Source organism: Parambassis ranga, chromosome 1 (assembly GCF_900634625.1).
Source record: "Parambassis ranga chromosome 1, fParRan2.1, whole genome shotgun sequence".
Taxonomy (NCBI): Eukaryota; Metazoa; Chordata; class Actinopteri; family Ambassidae; genus Parambassis; species Parambassis ranga.
Window position 1 is genome coordinate 25,841,460 of NC_041022.1, and position 19,504 is coordinate 25,860,963.

At 42.9% G+C, this 19,504-nt stretch overlaps 1 protein-coding gene across 3 annotated transcripts in view; it reads right to left on the minus strand.

Annotated features, from left to right (window-relative positions):
- Positions 1–18,766, minus strand: part of LOC114433732 (glutamate receptor 2-like) — an 87,992-nt gene extending 69,226 nt beyond the window's left edge. For all 3 annotated transcript variants that reach the window (XM_028402405.1, XM_028402412.1, XM_028402398.1), the window contains exon 1: positions 18,552–18,766. In XM_028402405.1, coding sequence (XP_028258206.1) covers positions 18,552–18,693 — 142 coding nt within the window. In that variant the 5' untranslated portion in view covers positions 18,694–18,766. The remainder of the gene's footprint in view (positions 1–18,551) is intronic.
- Positions 18,767–19,504: the final 738 nt, after the last annotated feature.

Here is a 19,504-nt window from a genome sequence, read left to right on the forward strand (position 1 = left end):
TAATGCAGAGATACAAATGCTGAATGCTGATCCTGAGAGAAGGCAAAAATACTTAAGAGAGTGAGAGCGTCAGAGATGGAGACAGGATGTAGAGCAAGGAAAAAAGAGGCTCATTAATGATCTTAGTAAGCCATAGAAACGTCAACAGCAGTTCCTCATTGTCACCTACACTGGAGCAGCACCATTTGTTTGGGTTTGTGTAGAGTCTTTGAGGGCTACATACAACACGCAACACATGTAAGTAACTATTTACCTCTCTTTAATGTTAGGATTCATCCAGTAACGTTAAGGTCTAAAAACAACAGACGTTGTCCTCTTGTTCATCTGAAGAGTCCGATGTTTGAATTAATCAGTTGTTGCTGTGTCAGTAATAGCTGCTGGAAGTTGACTCTGAGGAAATGTTCGCCTCGGTCAGTGTTCTGTCTCAAGTCACTCGTTTGAAATGTTAGCCTCTGTCCAGCTAGCAAACGCTAGCAGCACAGCCTCTCGTCCTGGTTCACGTCAGTTAAAAGTCAAAAGTTAAAATCCTAACTGCAGGGTTTGTAGTCACTGTTGTCCCTGCATGATCGCAAAAGATGAGGACATCATATATTTTAGCATGTCTCTTGCTGTGCAGCACAGTATCATAAAAAAACGTAAATACGTAAAGGCTACATGTGTGCGCGTGTGTGTCTGTTGAAGATTAAACGTTGTTCTCTGTTGCTGATTATTTTTCTGTTTATGTCACACAGGGAAAAATGGAGACCAGTGTCCAGGAGGAAAATGCTGATCTGTCTGTGGTGAGCATTGTCATTGAAGGAACTCCTGTGCTTACTGATCATAGCAATCTGATTCAAGATTCAAGAAGATTCAAGCAGTTTATTGTAAAATGCACAGCACTTTACAGTTACACTGAGCAATGAAATTCTTACTTTGTGAGTTCCCTTCACATGACTTTGTACACAACTAAACTAAGATAAAAAGTAGACTTATTTTAGCCATAAGCATAAATAAAAATAAGAATAAGCAATAAGAAAAATAAAATAAGCAAAATGTGCAGTTCTATGTACAGAGAGTAAAGTCTTATCAGTGTTTAAGGTGCATCGTTTATGTATTATTGTCAGAGGTAGGATGTTTAGAATGTGCAAATATGTTTGCAAATCGTACATGCAAAAACAAATATGTGCAATTTTTGTAATGTGGCAATGACGTTTACATGATAAATGTTCAGTCAGTGGTTCAGCAGCCTGATGGCCTGCGGATAGAAACACACTCCTGAAGCGTCTGCCTGACGGCAGGAGTGTGAACAGTGTGAGTGCGGTTGTGTGCCCTCTTTGTGACCCGGGTCCGGGTATTGTAGATGTCCTGTAGAGGTGGAAAAAGCTGCTCCACAGATGAATTATGCCATTTTAATGACATGCTAGAGAGCCTTCCTGTCCCGAATGGTGCAGTTCCCATACCAGACTGTGATGGAGTTTAGATGGAGGGGCACTATGGTGGTGGTCTTGAAGCATGTGGGCACAGATGACTGAGAGAGGGAAAATTGAAAATGTCTGTAAAAACCTCAGCCAGCTCTGAAGAGCAGGCCCTCAAAGCGCGGCCAGGGATGTTGTCAGGGCCAGCTGCTTTTCAGGGGTTTGTCCTTCTCAGAGCCCTGCGCACCTCAGTTGAAGTTACAGTGAGTGGAGAACTCTGTGCTGTTTGGTGTTGAGGGTGTTGAAGTGAGAGTAGAACTCATTCAGCTCATCTGGTAGTGTTCTGTGACTGTACTGCTCCTCTGCTGGAAGCCTGTGATGTGACGTAGGCACTGCCACATGCTCCGGGAGTCGGAGTTGTTGTAGTATCCCTCCAGCTTCAGTCTGTACTGCCTCTTGGCTTCCCTGATGGATCTACGTAGATCATATCTGGCCTTTTTGTAGGCTTCAGCATCACCAGAGTTGAATGCAGTGAAGCGTACATGTAGCATAGAGCGTACCTCACAGTTCATCCAGGGTTTCTGATTGGGAAATATTTTGCAGCACTTGGTGGGGACAATGTTATCAACACAAGTGCTGATGTAGCTAGTGACAGCTGATGCATATTCCTCTAAGTCCATGGAACAGTCCTCCTCTGTTGTATGTATATGGAAACTGTCATACAGTAATAAACTTTGGAAACTATTACCTCTCTTTCCTCATTTGTTAAAGTTATAGTAATGCTAACTAATGTTTTGAAGTGGATTGCATAAATAAATTGTCTAAATTAATGAGAGAACATGATTCAAATCAAAAAAATTTAATTTTTTATTTAATTACTTTTTTGTAGTTTGGTTAAACTCAAAAGTTTTGCTTTTCTTGTAGACTCTACTTAATATTTTAGCATACGCTAAAATAGATAATACTGATTTTTACCAACTTAAAATTCTAAGAAATTCACTAAACAAACAAAAAGTAGTTGGAAAATGTTGCCTTAATTGTTTTGAGTTGAAAATGAATACCTGTAGTATGCGCTAGGGGTGGGCGAATCGATCTAAATATCGATAGTATCGATACCAAAGATAGGATCAGTAATTACTCGATACTAGCGTGATTAGATCGATATTTCTGTGGAAGTTTCTCTTCTATATCTTCAGCAACTTTACTCGTATTTACTCGCGGTGCAAACAGCGCTCCTCTCTCACTCCACCCCCCTCCTTCTCCTCTCTGCCGGAGCAGACAGAGCTCCTGATTGGCTGTAAAGTACAGCTAGCATCATGGAGATGGCAGAGAGGAAGAGAAGCGCTGTTTGGAGTTATTTCACAGCGACAGACGAGAAGAAGAAACTGCTAATTGTGAGGTGTGCAGGAAAGCGACATGCTACTGTGAAAACACAACTAACTTACACAAACATAAAGCAGCAGAGCCCAAAGACCTCGAGCTGCAGAGTAAACAGAGGGAGGAGGAAGAGGCAGATCCCCAAACATGAACCAGAGACAGTGGTCACTGACAAAGGCTTTACTGCAAAACACTCATAAATATCCAGGAGATGATTTAAAAAAGTGAAGGTTTAGATTGAGTAATCTGCAGCATGAATTAATATTGTCTTTCTGAGTGCTGTGATAAGACATGCAATTTTAGCAGAATGACTGAACAGTCATCATATCACCAGCTGAAATATTATCATCATTATTATCATTATTAGATATAAATTCCAAAATATATCTAATAATGTAATTATATAAGTTTATATAATGATATGTATTTCAGTATGATTAATATAATTATGCTTTGGTGATAACTGTTGGGCTGGGTGGTATACCGGTTCGTACTGAAAACCATTTTTTTTGCGTTATGATATGAATGGCATAAAATGTCCGTAACTCAGCGCAGCGGTAAATTGTTTCATGGGGGGCGTTTTTCATTGTTGCACCGCTGAACAGCAGCAGCAGCAGCAGCAGTTTAGGTAAACAAACATTTGACAGGAGGAGTCCGATGTTGCTACTGTTTGGTATTTCATGGCTTTGCCCGTTTTCCCAAATATCTCTGCTTCATACATGTTCACCTAAACTGCTGCTTCTGCCGATGATTAGCAGTGAAACCGCTTGAAAAACCGGTATGTGTGTGAGCACTGTGCGCGCTGCAGGGTTGTATGCAGAGTTCTACACACTTGTTTCTCATGAAGTATGAAAAGTCTGGTCCAAGCGGATTTTGTTCTTATTTCTTCCACCTCAGGAACACAAACAGATTTCTCTGTTCTCGTGGAGTATTTAACAAGCTTATGTCACTTCACTCCGCCTCTAGTCTGCGTTCACTCGAAGCCGCGAGTGAAGCTGAATGTAAATTAACTACCCCCCCCCCACACACACACACATCATTTGTAATTATTTTTAAAACAATAAAAATGATTGTTCAATAATCGCAATTGAGGAAAAAGCCTCAAGTAATCACAATGCAACTGGATATAAATAATAACTCACAGCCCTACTGTATTACATGTAATACTAATTTGATTTTTTTTTTTGTACAATTCTCATGACAGTGGAAGTAACCACTCTACTGCAGTAATTCTTCTCACACTCAATGCATTTAACATGTCATGCATGAGGAGTCAAATATGGGAAACCGTTATAATAATGTAAAAATACCATGTTATAGATTCTAGATTATAGATTTTGGTCATACCGCCCAGCCTTATTATGTACTATCCTTTTTCATCCATGATGATGTTCGAATTACAACAGGACAAAAACAAACCATTAGAACAAACAAGATTATAAAGCAGAATAGGTTTCTAGTTGACACAGTGAAAAACCTTTACAAAAAAATTCTTGCTGAGAACACCTATAACATTTCCTACTCCCTGTTTTGCAAACTCTACCCATTTTGGGTTGTATATCCCTCCCTGTATGATCGCAAAAGCTGTCAGTGCAAGATCCATGAGAATCTTTAAAGCTTGTAGACACCACAGACCTTGAGAGTTTAACTAGAATGATAGCTTGTGACACCTCCAGCAAAAGTTATACATATGATGGTTAAAATTCCCCTTGTTTCTTCTGATCCCCTCCCGAGCTGGTTTATGAGGAAGGAGCGGATAAATTCTTGTCTCAAGATTACAATTTATTGAACAATGAGGCAGATTCAGAGTCACAGAGCCTTCCCTAATAAGGTAAAGCTCCAATTCCTTAAATCTCATAGGTTGTGAGGCCGATCTAGGGATGACCATAACATGGGGCACTCAGGAGAAAAACACATTCCTTTAGAATCTGGCTTTTATCAGGTCAGAGGTGCTGCTGTCCTTAGTCTGAATTTATGACCATCTCGTACCAACTGGAGCTCCAGAGAGCAGAAAAACAACTGATCTCATCTGCCACAGCCTGAACTGCAGAAAACAAAGTTATATGACACACTATGAAATTACTTGTTAATACATTCAGTATCCTCGAATTACTTTGATTTTTTTATAAAACTTCCTAACACATAAACACTTATGAAAATCACATTATTAAGTGATAAACACATATAAACACATATAAACATGAATACTTCATGTTAGGGACACACTTCTATATATGTGAACACACTGCATGTTAACACCCTGCAGAATAAATTATTTCAACCTACAATGATGAGTGCGCAGAGAGCAAGGACAAGATTGTACAGCTCCCTGACTTCAGCGGCTTAGCAAAGGTTTCATTCACTCAGTGTGCCACAACAGAGAAAGAAAGAGTTGATTTGAGAGAAGGTCCTACAACTGTCAAGATCACAGTTAAGAAAGTGATGGAGGACACACAAGAAAGTCTTGTGGACTTATTCCACTCTCTTTTGCAAAAAAACCAAAGACATACATTTAACATAAATTAATGGTACTCTTACTGCAGAGGGTTGAAAAGAAACCTGTCAAAAGAGAGGCAATCATCCACATTGACTTTTCTGAAAACTATACATGTAAATATAACTCAGAGAAATGAGATCGTGAATACAGGCGGCCGAAATGAGTTTCCTTCGAAGGGTGGCTGGGTGCTCCCTTAGAGATAGGGTGAGAAGCTCAGTCACCCGAGAGGAGCTCGGAGTAGAGCCGCTGCTCCTCCACATCGAGAGGAGCCAGCTGAGGTGGCTCGGGCATCTGGTCCGGATGCCTCCTGGACGCCTCCCTGGGGAGGTGTTCCGGGCATGTCCCACTGGGAGGAGGCCCCAGGGAAGACCCAGGACGCGGTGGAGAGACTATGTCTCTCGGCTGGCCTGGGAACGCCTTGGGATTCTCCCAGAGGAGCTGGAGGAAGTGTCTGGTGAGAGGGAAGTCTGGGTGTCCCTGCTTAGACTGCTGCCCCCGTGACCCGGCCCCAGATAAGTGGTTGACGATGGATGGATGGATGGATGGACATGGCCTCAGGAATGTCCAAGCTGCTGCAGGACTGTTTGCAATGACTGAAGTCTGTTTTATAACCTTAAGTAGTACACATCAACAGTTCTCTTCTACTGATGCTGTGTGTGATGAACATTTCTGTTTTCCCAAACAGAAATGTTCATCCATAGATGATAAAGGTTCCTGAGACATTGCAATGCAGCCTACAGATCTGGCAATGCAGCACTGTACAGTACTGCTTCATTCAAAAGGCTGAAGCGAGGCAGCTGGACCTTACGTTTACTTTTTAGAGTTTACTTGAAGATGTTTCGCTGCTCCTCCAAGTAGCTTTATCAACATACAATAATACCAGACACAACCAGTAACGCCAGACACAACAAGACACACAGCATAAAATCAGCCAAAGCTGCATACAAAGAGAGGATTAAGGACCACCTTAGTTCCAGGAACACAGCTTGCATGTGTCAGAGAATTTAGCAGCAGTGATCCAGTGCTCTGGACACTGTGCACAGACACAGCAAACCTTCTCGCCACAGCTCTCATTGATGTGCCATCCTGGATGAGCTGCACTACCTGAGCAACTTGTGTGAGTTGAAGACACCGCCTCATGCTACCTGTAGGGGTGAGAGCACTGACAAAATGCAAAAGTGAGCAAAACATCAGGCAGAAAGGATGAGAACAGAGAAATGGTCTGTGTCAGCACCTGCAGAACCTCTCCTTTATAGGGCTTGTCTTGATAATTGCCTCTCATTTCCACCTGTTGTCTGTTCCATTTGCACAACAGCAGCTGAGGCTCATTTCACACAAGTGTGAAGTGTGATTGACTTGGACTTGCATTGTGTTGCGTTTTCCCTTTTATTTTTAGAGCAGTGTATATTCTCTCACTGAGATTTGGTAACAGGATGAAGAATATGTTGCTTTAAATGAATCAACTCTGTCTAGTTATATTAACTATCAAATAACTATCATGTTCCTGCAGGCACGGGCCGAGGAGGAGTGGCAGAATTTTCTACCACTCCAGTCTTCAGAATTATACTAAACATAAATCTACTTATATGATTTTTGGATGACTTGACTTCTCATCACAGTGATTGGGACTTGCTTGAGACTTGAAGGTTATGACTTGAGACTTGCTTGTGACTTGCACATGAGTGACTTGCTCCCACCTCTGCTTATAGAACAGAACAAGAACAACCACTGTAACACTGTAGCAAGGCTAACGAAGAGCCACAGCTCTGTGAAGCCTCGTACTCCTGCAGCTCTTAGTAGTGAGGACTTCATGAGCTTCTTCACCAATAAAACCACTAATATTAGAGAACAAATCAACCACCATCTCTCTGTGACTGCAGAGGATACACCGCTACTTCTAGAAACAGATCCTAATCTAACTCTGGGCCGCTTCAGGTCCATCGACCTCCCCGAGCTCACCACCAGCATCAGTAAATCTAAACCTCCTACATGCCTCTTAGACCCTATCCTATCTCGGCTCCTCAAGGATGTTATTACTCTGGCCAAGCCTTCCTGATGAAGGCGTCACACAAAAGATGTGCTCAATACCAACAGAAATGTCATTAACCAAACACTAGAATCCAACTTACTGTAAAATAATGCAGGTAGGCTCTCAATAACTAGAACTCTGCTCTCGCCTATAGGTGCGCTTGTGCGCTCGCTCGCGTGCACACACACACACACACACACACACAGGGAGATGAGTGTAGGTCTATCATTCCATTAATGAAAAGTCTGACCTTTGCTCAGCAGCAGTGTTTATCTGTATCTGTGTCTGTGAGCTTCTCCTGGACTGAACGCTGAAGATTAGGCTACCGTTAGTAAAGCTAGGTGAGCGGCTGATACATCAAACCTCCAACAACTGCCGCTGTGAATGTGGCTGATGTTTATGTTAATGTTGATTAGTTGAACTCTTAACTCCACTGACCAGTAGGATTTCATGTTGCCAGTGTACCAATGACTGTGATGCCACTCAATCATTTTAAGAATAGACTGATAATATTAGGGGGAGAACACTGTTGTTTTTATTTAAATTAATCAAATGACACTTTTTGCATAAAATGACAACTGGAATATTGTCTAAAAACCCGCCAAATGCTGTGACAAGCAGCCCAAATTTTACAAACCCACCCAGTGCTATTTTTTCCAGCCCAACATGTTTAAAATGGGCAGCAGTGGCTCAGTGGTAGAGCAGGGTTGTCCAATAACCGGAAGGTCGACGGTTCAACCCCAGCTCCTCCCTAGTCATTGGGCAAGGCACTTTAACCGCATTGCCTCCAGTGCACTTACTGGTGTATGAATGCGTATGAATGAATCAGCAGTGGTCGGAGAGGCCATAGGTGAACGCCACGTCTCCGTCAGTCTCCCCACTAGTAGCTTACCACTGCCACTGTGTGAATGTGGTGTGAAAGAATAATGTATCTCAATGTACGCGCTTTGAGTGCCTGCCCAACAGAGCAGAAAAGTGCAATATAAGACCAATGCATTATTATTAAAAGAAGCCCAATTGAGTGGAAACCTGCCCAATCCGGAAACACTGGCTGGGAACATCTGATTATGTCAATATGCTGACCTTTTTGCATTGTAACTCCTGCTCTTTTAAATGCTATTTACATCTGTCACGCCTGGCTCGTTTGTTGAACAGGAGGGATGCCAATTAAGCTGTAATTTATTAAAACTGATGACACCAAATGATCTCAAATATGTGGCCTATATAGGTCAGATGTAGAATCAGTAGTGTATGCAAGCTTGGATGTGTGAGTGTTGTAAGTGAGAGCTAAAGTGAAACAACCCAAATGAGTGCCCAAACAAAAGAAAAGGTGGCCGCTGGTGAGCAGGCCAATGTGAGCAGTGCAGAGCAGGGCTGGCAGAGCTGAGGAGGGCAGATCAGTGCTGAAGGACTGGCTTTTAAACCCAGCAGGCCACGCCCCTGCCAGGTGGCACCGTAATCAGGAACACACCTGAGAATAGGAAAAGAAGCAAAGAAAGAGGAGGAGGCAGAGTTGGGAGCAAAAGTTAAAGGCCCCAAAAACAAAAAAAAAACAAACAAAATCCAGCCTGCTCTGGGGTTGTAACACATCTCTCTGTCCTCCTTCCCCTTCCCCTTTCTTGTTACTTGTAGGTGTTCAAGAGCAGTGTGGGTTCAGCTGTGTGGGGGAGTGGCAGTTTGGCTGTGGGGAATTCAGGCCAATGGTGGACAAGTCACAGGAAGGCATTCTCAGCAATATGATGTGTGTGCTATTGACAGGTGGGATGTTAGGGCCGACACAGCGAGTGGGGAGGGGGAGCCAGGGGTGCCTTCCCAAGAGGCCCCACGGGTTCTGGATTTGCATGCCATGGGAGATTTTCCCCTCGAACAATCTCAGGTGACATTCTTCGCACGGCCTTTGACCACGTAATAAAGGTCGTATCCCCACTTACGTACGTATCCCCACTTCTTACTGGTTGAGGATAGGTTATACAGGGTTACTTGGGACACCCAAACCGGGTGGAAGTCCCCCAGCTGCTGGTACCAAAACCCAGCTGGGAAATTATTTTTTAGATCACTCATAACCCAATTTGACCTTTCCATGGCCTCCATTTGGAATGGAGAGTTTTCCGCAAAGGTTGGACCTCCGGAAGGACCGATTGTGGATATTATGAGTAGGAAATATGGGGATAAAAGCTTAAAATATTTAAATGTCTGGACAGCTGAGTTTGGTTTCCCATTAGGGGGATTCCTTAAGATTAAAAACATCAATCAAGAAGAAAAGCTGAAATGAAAAGGACAACAGTTTCCACAGTTGGTGACTTTGAAGCTGGATCCAGACCTCAAAGACAACCCAGAAAAACAGACTGATCCTGAAGTGCCTGTTCCACCACAAAACTCTGCAGCTTCCCCATCTTCTCCACTTGCACATAGACTGTGAATGTCACCCCCAGCAAAATGCAGCCTTCAACATGCCTATGGTTGAAGAACCATAACCTTCCCCAGGACCAGAAAATGCAACTTCCATGAACAGTTGACATCACAGCAGCTCACGACATCCACTCAGAGCATCAGTTAACATGGAGAAAATCACCGCCTGAGGAAAAAGAATGATGAAGGTCCTGATGAATATCTCAGTTGCCTGATAGAATGGACTGAAACTGGACTTTGCCTTAACAATTAAGTTCCTGCATTGGCAGAAGACACTGAATACATTACATGACAAATGCTCTTCAAAAAGAGACAATGCAGAAGGAGCTTCAGGGGGTTGTTGGAGAGGGATGGACTCCTGCTGACAAGCCAAACCAATTTGTGAGGCCAGAAGAAGGTACTGCATCACAAACACACACACACACACACACACTGAGCAGATTAATACACAACACACATGTGCCATATCAGTCTCTCTCACACCAGCTCAGTGTAACATGTACACCATGGACCATTCGGTCCCACACATCACACTCACCAAACACACATCACATAAGAGAATTTGGGCCCATTTATGAAATCATGTCAGTGCACAACAAATTCACAAGAAACATCTGATCGATCACTTCTATTTTTACCAACACTGCAGTGCTATTCTAGATGTTTAACATCTGTTGTGCACATTCAAATAGAAATCCAGCTGGTAACTAAAAGCAGTTCTATATCTTTTTGAATTTTTTGTCTGAAGTACTAGATATAACCATCACAGCCCTACAGGAGGTCCCTAAGACACTGGGCTGTCAGCAAATATGATGTTGGCCCCATCAAAGATTGAACCTGTTGTCATTACTCCAAAATCTGACTATAGACCTTGCAAGGCTCAATATCCACTTAAACAAGGAATCACTGATGTCATAAGACCGGTCTTTGAGTCTCTTAAAGCAGCATGAGTAATTGTTCCCTGTGATAACTCACCAGCACGCACACCTTTGTTCCCTGTTAAAAAGAGCAGAGACAAAGATCAACCAACTGAATGGCGTTTTGTTCAGGATCTGTAAGCAGTAAATGCTGCAGTTCAACCCAGAGCCCGAAATGTTCCAAGTCCCTACACCATCCTGTCTCAGGTCCCACCTAATGCAAAATTATTTTCAGTGGTGGACATTTCAAATGCTTTCTTGAGTGTTCTAGTCCACCCAGAAGGTCAATTCTGCTTTGCCTTCAACTTCAATGGGCATGGCTACACATTCACTCGCCTATGCCAAAGGATACTGTGAGAGTCCCACCATTTACAATGACATTCTCAGACAAAGTCTTGAATCCCTTGTTCTCACTCCAGGCACCGCTTTGTTGCAGTATGTTGATGACATTATGATCTGAAGCCCAACCAAAGCCAACACAGTCAAACTCTTGCAACATCTGGCTCATGGTGGTCACAAAGCCAGCTTGTCTAAACTTCAATTTATCCAGGGTAAGATTGTTTTCCTAGGTCATGTCATTTACTTTTGAAGAAAAAGACTCTTTCACCACAAAGAGTAGCTGCAATTCAGAATCTCTCAAAACCCATCACACAAACCAGATGATCTCCTTTCTTCAAATGTGCTTTTATTGCAGACAATTCATCTTCACCTATGCCATTCTCGAGGCTCCAGTCGCCTCCCTCATTCATGGCAGGGGTCTACAAACACACAAAAGACCACATGGACTCCTGAAGCAGAACACTGCTTCACTGCACTAAAGCTTGCCTTACAGACTGCTCCAATCTTAGGGCTACCTGACCCTACCAGGCCTTTCACTCAAATTGTAGATGAGAAGAATGAGTGTATGACTTCTGTTTTGTGTTGCAGGCTTATGGGAAAATATGTCTCAGAGCTGTGTGTGCTGCTGGAAAAGCAGTTATGGCCTCAAGAGACATTGTGGGCTACTCAGATGGTTCAATGTGCTGGATCCATGATTTCACTTGAATGAAAATTCTCTTACCTCTCCACAGCACAGTGGCTGAAATGCAACATTCTACTTTTAGAAATGTTTAACATCACTAACACTAACTAACATCATCTAACATCACTGTCAAATGATGCAATGTTTTAAACCCTGCTATCTTCTTTCCCACACCAGATGACAGACAAGCACATAAACTGTGTTGCTGTCCTCCAACAGGTTTGCTACCCACCACATACAAGAAACCCCATTAACTAACCCTGATTTGGTTATTTTGTAGATGGCTCTGCTTCCCGCGACCCACAAACTGGTCGTGGGATTTGATCACTAATCATTAAACTTTTGTCCCAGATTCACTCCCCTCTCATTCTGCACAAGCAGCAGAATTGATAGCATTGAGATATGCAAACTGACGAGCAGCAAGCTCTCTAGGAAACGCAAGAGCAACCCACTATCTTTAATCCCTTTATTAGGGTCACAAAAATGACCAAAAGAATTCAAAATGACGGACTTCCTGTTGAGGTTGGAGGGGGGGTCCAAGAGACTTTTTTGTGCGTCTTGGGATGATATATATGTGTGCCAATTTTCACAATCCTGTGTCGAGCCGGCCAGAGGGGCTACGTGTTAGGGCAACAATTACAGTGAGTTCCTTTGTAATGGCGAATGGTCAACTTTGAGGTCACGCCCCCACCACACCTTAATACTTTTGAAAGAGTTTTGGAATGCGTCTATTCCCAATGGTGTCCTGAGTGGACACAGTGATTTTTAGCTTGATTGGACGAAGTATGTGAGGCGTGAAAAGTTTTGTAGCAGGGTCACAAATCGCCAAAAATTATCAAAACATTCAAAATGGCGGACTTCCTGTTGGGTTTGGAGGGGTGGTCCAAGAGACTTTTTTGTGCATCATGGGGTGATACATGTGTGCCAATTTTCATGACCCTACTCAAAACAGGCCAGAAGGGCAGGCACAAAAACCTATGAAAACACAATATTTTGTGTAGCCAGTAGGTGGCGCTGTGTCAAAACCTCAATATTGTTGTATAGATGTGTTTAGGGTCAGACTCTGGTCATACATGTGACATTTGGTACAGATCGGACAGTAAACACAGAAGTTATAGCGACTTCCTGTTTCCTGTGAAATCGCCAAACTTTGAGGCCACGCCCTGGCCACACCGTCAGAAAACTCCAAAAGAGTTTTGGAATGCATCTATTCCCTATGGTGTCCTGACTGGACACAGTGAATTTCAGCTCAATTCGATGATGCATGCGAGGCGTGAAAGGTTTTGCAGCAGGGTCACAAAACGCCAAAAATGGCCGTAAACTTTAAAATGGCGGACTTCCTGTTGGGTTTGGAGGGGGGGGTCCAAGAGACTTTTTTGTGCATCTTGAGGTGATACTAATGTGTGCCAATTTTCATAATCCTGTGTCAAACCGACTAGAGGGGCTACGCGTTGGGGGCGCTATAGAGCCATTTTCCTATGTGCATTTCAAAAGTCAGCAATTTTCAAAATTTTTCGGGCGAATGAATTTTTCTACCAAGTTGGGTGAGTTTTGGGGCATGTTAAGGCCCCCAAAAATGCGATCAAAGGGGGGGGGGGAATAATTAAAGCTGCAAGCAGCATTGCGGGCCCTCGCGCACCTTGCGATCCGCGGGGCTATCGCTGTCTTCTCTCCTGTGCTCTTGTCTCCTATACTCTCCTGTCCTATGCTCTCCTCTCCTCTCCTCTCATTTGCAGAGATGTACAACAAACACATGTTTACAACCAAACTATCCTGCTACCAGTAGGTGGCGCTATGACCGTATCATCCTATTGGCATATATGTCTGTTCAGACTCGGGTCCATAGCAATAGTGTAAGATTTTGTCCACATTGCATGAAGTATATGGGTAGTACTGCATAAAACACAGCGAGTTCCTTTGTAATGGCGACAGGTCAACTTTGAGGCCACACCCCCGCCACACGGTAATACTTTTGAAAGAGTTTTGGAATGCGTCTATTCCCTATGGTGTCCTGAGTGGACACAGTGAATTTCAGCTCAATTGGATGAAGTATGCGAGGCGTGAAAAGTTTTGTAGCAGGGTCACAAATAAACAAAAAATGGCCACATAAGTCAAAATGGCGGACTTCCTGTTGGGTTTGGAGGGGGGGTCCAAGAGACTTTTTTGTGCATCTTGGGATGATACACGTGTGATAATTTTCATGATCCTGTGTCAAACTGGCCAGCGGGGCTACGCGTTAGGGCAAACAATACAGGGAGTTCCTTTGTAAGGGCGAATGGTCAACTTTGAGGCCACGCCCCCACCACACCGTAATACTTTTGTAAGAGTTTTGGAATGCGTCTATTCCCTATGGTGTCCTGAGTTGACACAGTGAGTTTTAGCTCATTTGGATGAAGTATGCGAGGCGTGAAACGTTTTGTAGCAGGGTCACAAATCGCCAAAAATTAACAGAAATTTCAAAATCGCGGACTTCCTGTTGGGTTTGGAGGGGGGGTCCAAGAGACTTTTTTGTGCATCTTGGGGTGATACACATGTGTGCCAATTTTCATGACCCTACTAAAAACAGGCCAGGGGGGCAGGCAGAAAAACCTATGAAAACACAACATTTTGTGTAGCCAGTAGGTGGCGCTCTGTCAAAGCCTCAATATTGTTGTATAGATGTGTTTAGGGTCAGACTTTGATCATACATGTGACATTTCGTACCGATCAGACAGAAAACGAAGAAGTTATAGCGACTTCCTGTTTCCTCTGAAATGGTCAAACTTTGAGGCCACGCCCCGGACACGATGACTTTCAGCTCAATCCGATGAAGTATGCGAGGCGTGAAAAGTTTTGCAGCAGGGTCACACATCGCCAAAAATGGCCACAAACTTTCAAATGGCGGACTTCCTGTTGGGTTTGGAGGGGGGGGGTCCAAGAGACGTTTTTGTGCATCTTGAGGTGATACTAATGTGTGCCAATTTTCATAATCCTGTGTCAAACCGACTAGAGGGGCTACGCGTTGGGGGCGCTATAGAGCCATTTTCCTATGTGCATTTCAAAAGTCAGCAATTTTCAAAATTTTTCGGGCGAATGAATTTTTCTACCAAGTTGGGTGAGTTTTGGGGCATGTTAAGGCCCCCAAAAATGCGATCAAAGGGGGGGGGGAATAATTAAAGCTGCAAGCAGCATTGCGGGCCCTCGCGCACCTTGCGATCCGCGGGGCTATCGCTGTCTTCTCTCCTGTGCTCTTGTCTCCTATACTCTCCTGTCCTATGCTCTCCTCTCCTCTCCTCTCATTTGCAGAGATGTACAACAAACACATGTTTACAACCAAACTATCCTGCTACCAGTAGGTGGCGCTATGACCGTATCATCCTATTGGCATATATGTCTGTTCAGACTCGGGTCCATAGCAATAGTGTAAGATTTTGTCCACATTGCATGAAGTATATGGGTAGTACTGCATAAAACACAGCGAGTTCCTTTGTAATGGCGACAGGTCAACTTTGAGGCCACGCCCCCGCCACACGGTAATACTTTTGAAAGAGTTTTGGAATGCGTCTATTCCCTATGGTGTCCTGAGTGGACACAGTGAATTTCAGCTCAATTGGATGAAGTATGCGAGGCGTGAAAAGTTTTGTAGCAGGGTCACAAATAAACAAAAAATGGCCACATAAGTCAAAATGGCGGACTTCCTGTTGGGTTTGGAGGGGGGGTCCAAGAGACTTTTTTGTGCATCTTGGGATGATACACGTGTGATAATTTTCATGAACCTGTGTCAAACTGGCCAGCGGGGCTACGCGTTAGGGCAAACAATACAGGGAGTTCCTTTGTAAGGGCGAATGGTCAACTTTGAGGCCACGCCCCCACCACACCGTAATACTTTTGTAAGAGTTTTGGAATGCGTCTATTCCCTATGGTGTCCTGAGTTGACACAGTGAGTTTTAGCTCATTTGGATGAAGTATGCGAGGCGTGAAACGTTTTGTAGCAGGGTCACAAATCGCCAAAAATTAACAGAAATTTCAAAATCGCGGACTTCCTGTTGGGTTTGGAGGGGGGGTCCAAGAGACTTTTTTGTGCATCTTGGGGTGATACACATGTGTGCCAATTTTCATGACCCTACTAAAAACAGGCCAGGGGGGCAGGCAGAAAAACCTATGAAAACACAACATTTTGTGTAGCCAGTAGGTGGCGCTCTGTCAAAGCCTCAATATTGTTGTATAGATGTGTTTAGGGTCAGACTTTGATCATACATGTGACATTTCGTACCGATCAGACAGAAAACGAAGAAGTTATAGCGACTTCCTGTTTCCTCTGAAATGGTCAAACTTTGAGGCCACGCCCCGGACACGATGACTTTCAGCTCAATCCGATGAAGTATGCGAGGCGTGAAAAGTTTTGCAGCAGGGTCACACATCGCCAAAAATGGCCACAAACTTTCAAATGGCGGACTTCCTGTTGGGTTTGGAGGGGGGGGTCCAAGAGACTTTTTTGTGCGTCTTGAGGTGATACATATGTGTGCCAATTTTCATAATCCTGTGTCAAACTGGCCAGAGGGGCTACGTGTTGGGGGTGCTATAGAGTCATTTTCCTATGTGCATTTCAAACGTCAGCAAATTTCAAAGTTTTTCAGGCGAATGAATTTTTCTACCAAGTTTGGTGAGTTTTTGGGCATGTTAAGGCCCCCAAAAATGCGATCTCAGCGGGGGAAAAAAAAATAATAATCCTAAGGGTTTCAATAAGGCTCTTGCACCATTCGGTGCTCGGGCCCTAATAATAATCCTAAGGGTTTCAATAGGGCTCTTGCACCATTCGGTGCTCGGGCCCTAAATATACAGACATTGTTAACGAGCCTATTATGCCCGGGTATGTAGGAGTATATAGAATGATCATTAGATAAAACTACTTCATCTGTTTTGGAATATTAAGATCCTTGGCCGTGTTCTGGACAGTGCCCCTTTCAATCTATGAGTGCATAACTTCATCTGTGTACTAACGCTAGAATGTTACAGGATTCTAATAGAAAAGTGAAAATCCTAAAGGACTTTTTGACTAGGCATGCCCAGCACTGTAGGCCTCACAGCTGAGCCAGGTACTGACTCAGTGTTTAATATATTTACATATATAAAACAAAATGAGAATATAACATATATCTCACTATCAGCCATGAGGTATGGCAGTTATTGGTTATTGAGTAAATTAAGTACACAATCAGCATTCTGCATCCCATTTTTACCAGTTTTTATAAAATATAAAAATGATCTTTGATATAGCCTGTTTGCATACACACCTTATCTAAAAAATTGACACACTCGAGTGGCACTGATTTGATAAGCTGATTCAATATCACAACTGCGATACTGTGAGTAAGAACATACTCTAATAGGCAAACAATTACTCAATTTCCCAATTACACGAAGCACCTTTTTCTCTACCATGATCTAGAAAAGCAAAAAGGCTGATGTCACTTGTAGCTTGTCGAGTGGCACTATCAGCCAGTCTGGGAAATTACATTTTTAAATACTAAATAGACATTTATTGCACAACATTTATACATTGCAGCTGTAGAATTTTTATAACACAATGGTTTGCTGGGTGTGTGCTGCCATCGCTAATGTTTACATTATGACATGATTACTTTCTTTTTTTCCTCTCTCTTATTTGTTTTGACGGTTGTCTCTGTGCATATCTTAAACGTTTAACTTGTGATGATCATTTCAGCTGCAAATTTCCATACCCTCCAGAAATTCCTACCATAAAATTAAGATTAAGATTAAGATTAAGAAACCTTTATTAGTCCCACAATGGGGAAATTGCATTTTTGCAACGGCATACAGACAGCAAGGGATAAGTTAGGAAAAAGATATATACATTATAAAATAGGCTACCAATAAAAGATATATACATTATAAACAGTTTACATATTTAACAGTTATTGCACAGGTGAGTGGAGGTAGAAATGGTTTATAAACTGTACATAGTGCACTAAAAATGTTAGTGATTCAATCCCTGGGCATTGCATTGTAGTTAAACCTTACAAGTCCAAATGGCAGAGCTCCAGAGCAGCATTCAACAAAGGCAAATATCATGGTGTCTGATGTGAATACTCCCAGCAAACCAAACCCACTGCCTTCACATGGTTCTGCACTCAATGATAAGAGCCATGAACACAGGCACGCAGATAAGTAACATGCAAATAACACAATACATGAAACAAAAATTGTAAAACTTGCAGAGGAAACTGTTATAAGAAAATAGTGTCCTAACAGACAGGTAGCTGCAACTAAATGTGTCAAAGGAAAAAATAAAATCAACAAGGGTCATTGTGTTGTTAAATAAAAAATACATGAATGAATTTCAGGGTTCCACATACTTAAACATTGGTGAAGAGATTAGACTTTACCCGAGTCAATTAAGCTTTTAGAGGCATTTAGAGGTGAAAAATACAAAGAAGCTTAGCCCTGTGAGGTTTTTCTTTATTACTGAAGCCAACTTGGCAATCTAACATGAAACAGAGTTCGCAAAATAGCCCATGTCTCTGGGCCTGCATTTTAATGCTCTTAGATTTACCTGCCTTTCTTACCAGCACCGTCAAGCAAAACACGTGCACACAGGTGAACACATACGCACACACACACACCACTAAAGGTCTTGTGAGATGCTTGCGCCTATCAGCACGGATTAAAAAAAGAAGAGGAAAAAAAACATAAAAATACGTTGACACAATTAGAGCACTGCAGCAGCAGCTGTACAATCAGGAGGCCTGTGGGCAGCATGTATAGAGATGAGAGAGAGGCCCACAGAGAAAAAGAAGACATGGGGGCGAAGCAGGAAAAGGCCAAAAGCGTAATAAAACGGTTTTGTTCACACAGAGAAACGCGCAATAAAAAGATAATAATGATATGACAGAGCAACACATCCTACCGATCTGGACGCTTGGAGATCCGCACAGTGCCTCGCGCCACAGAAGTGTCACCACAAATAACAGCTTCATGGTCGTGTTAGAGTTGCTCGCGTGACGCCACAGCATCCTTCGATAACAGTTCCACCAAAACGTTAGGTCCATCACACACAATGCAGGCTCATGGCGTCATTCCGGTTTTGCTGAGAAGCGTCTCAAGCTCTCTGCAGATGCTCTGTCCTCTTACGAGATGCGCGTGCCGCTGCTGCCGCTGTATATGTGGGCGCGCTCCTTGCATGCACCGACTAAGCACGAGAGGGAACCGAGAGCAGCCGACAGCTAAACGCACAGCTGCGTTTTATCAAGATATGGAAGCTGAGCAGTGGCGTAGGAAGCATTAAAAATGTGGGGGGGACACCTTCTGTGGGTGGGTGGTGAAAAAAAGTACATCAGTATATTATGAAATATAATATAATAATATGAAGTAGTTGCGATTTCCTGTGGATTTTAACAGGTTGTTAAACTATTTTACCTACAGAAGTAAACACTTAATGACTATTTCAGAGACAGATTCAACAAAAACTCGGTGACAAACAGAAACTAATTCCAAGTGAAACAACAGTTTTGTCAAACATACTGGTGCTACTACACTAACAGCCTCCATATCTGAGGCCTTCTCTCATTTACAGAGACAAAAAACTGGCAAATCCCATAGAAAAATGAACCAAACTGCTTAATGCAGATAATACTGAAACACTAAAAATACTAACTTACAAAAAGTCTTTATCTTTATTTGCTTATAAAACTGCTGAATTCACAACAAACCTTGTGGATGTGTTTATAATGATGCCCTGCCTCATCTGCTACATCAGTGTTTCCCTGTTCATATAATGCCCCACTGTGTCCTGACGGTCCATCACATGTGTTTTATTCTTGCTGATAAGAATAGGAGCAGGTGGCTGTGTGCACTGGCTCG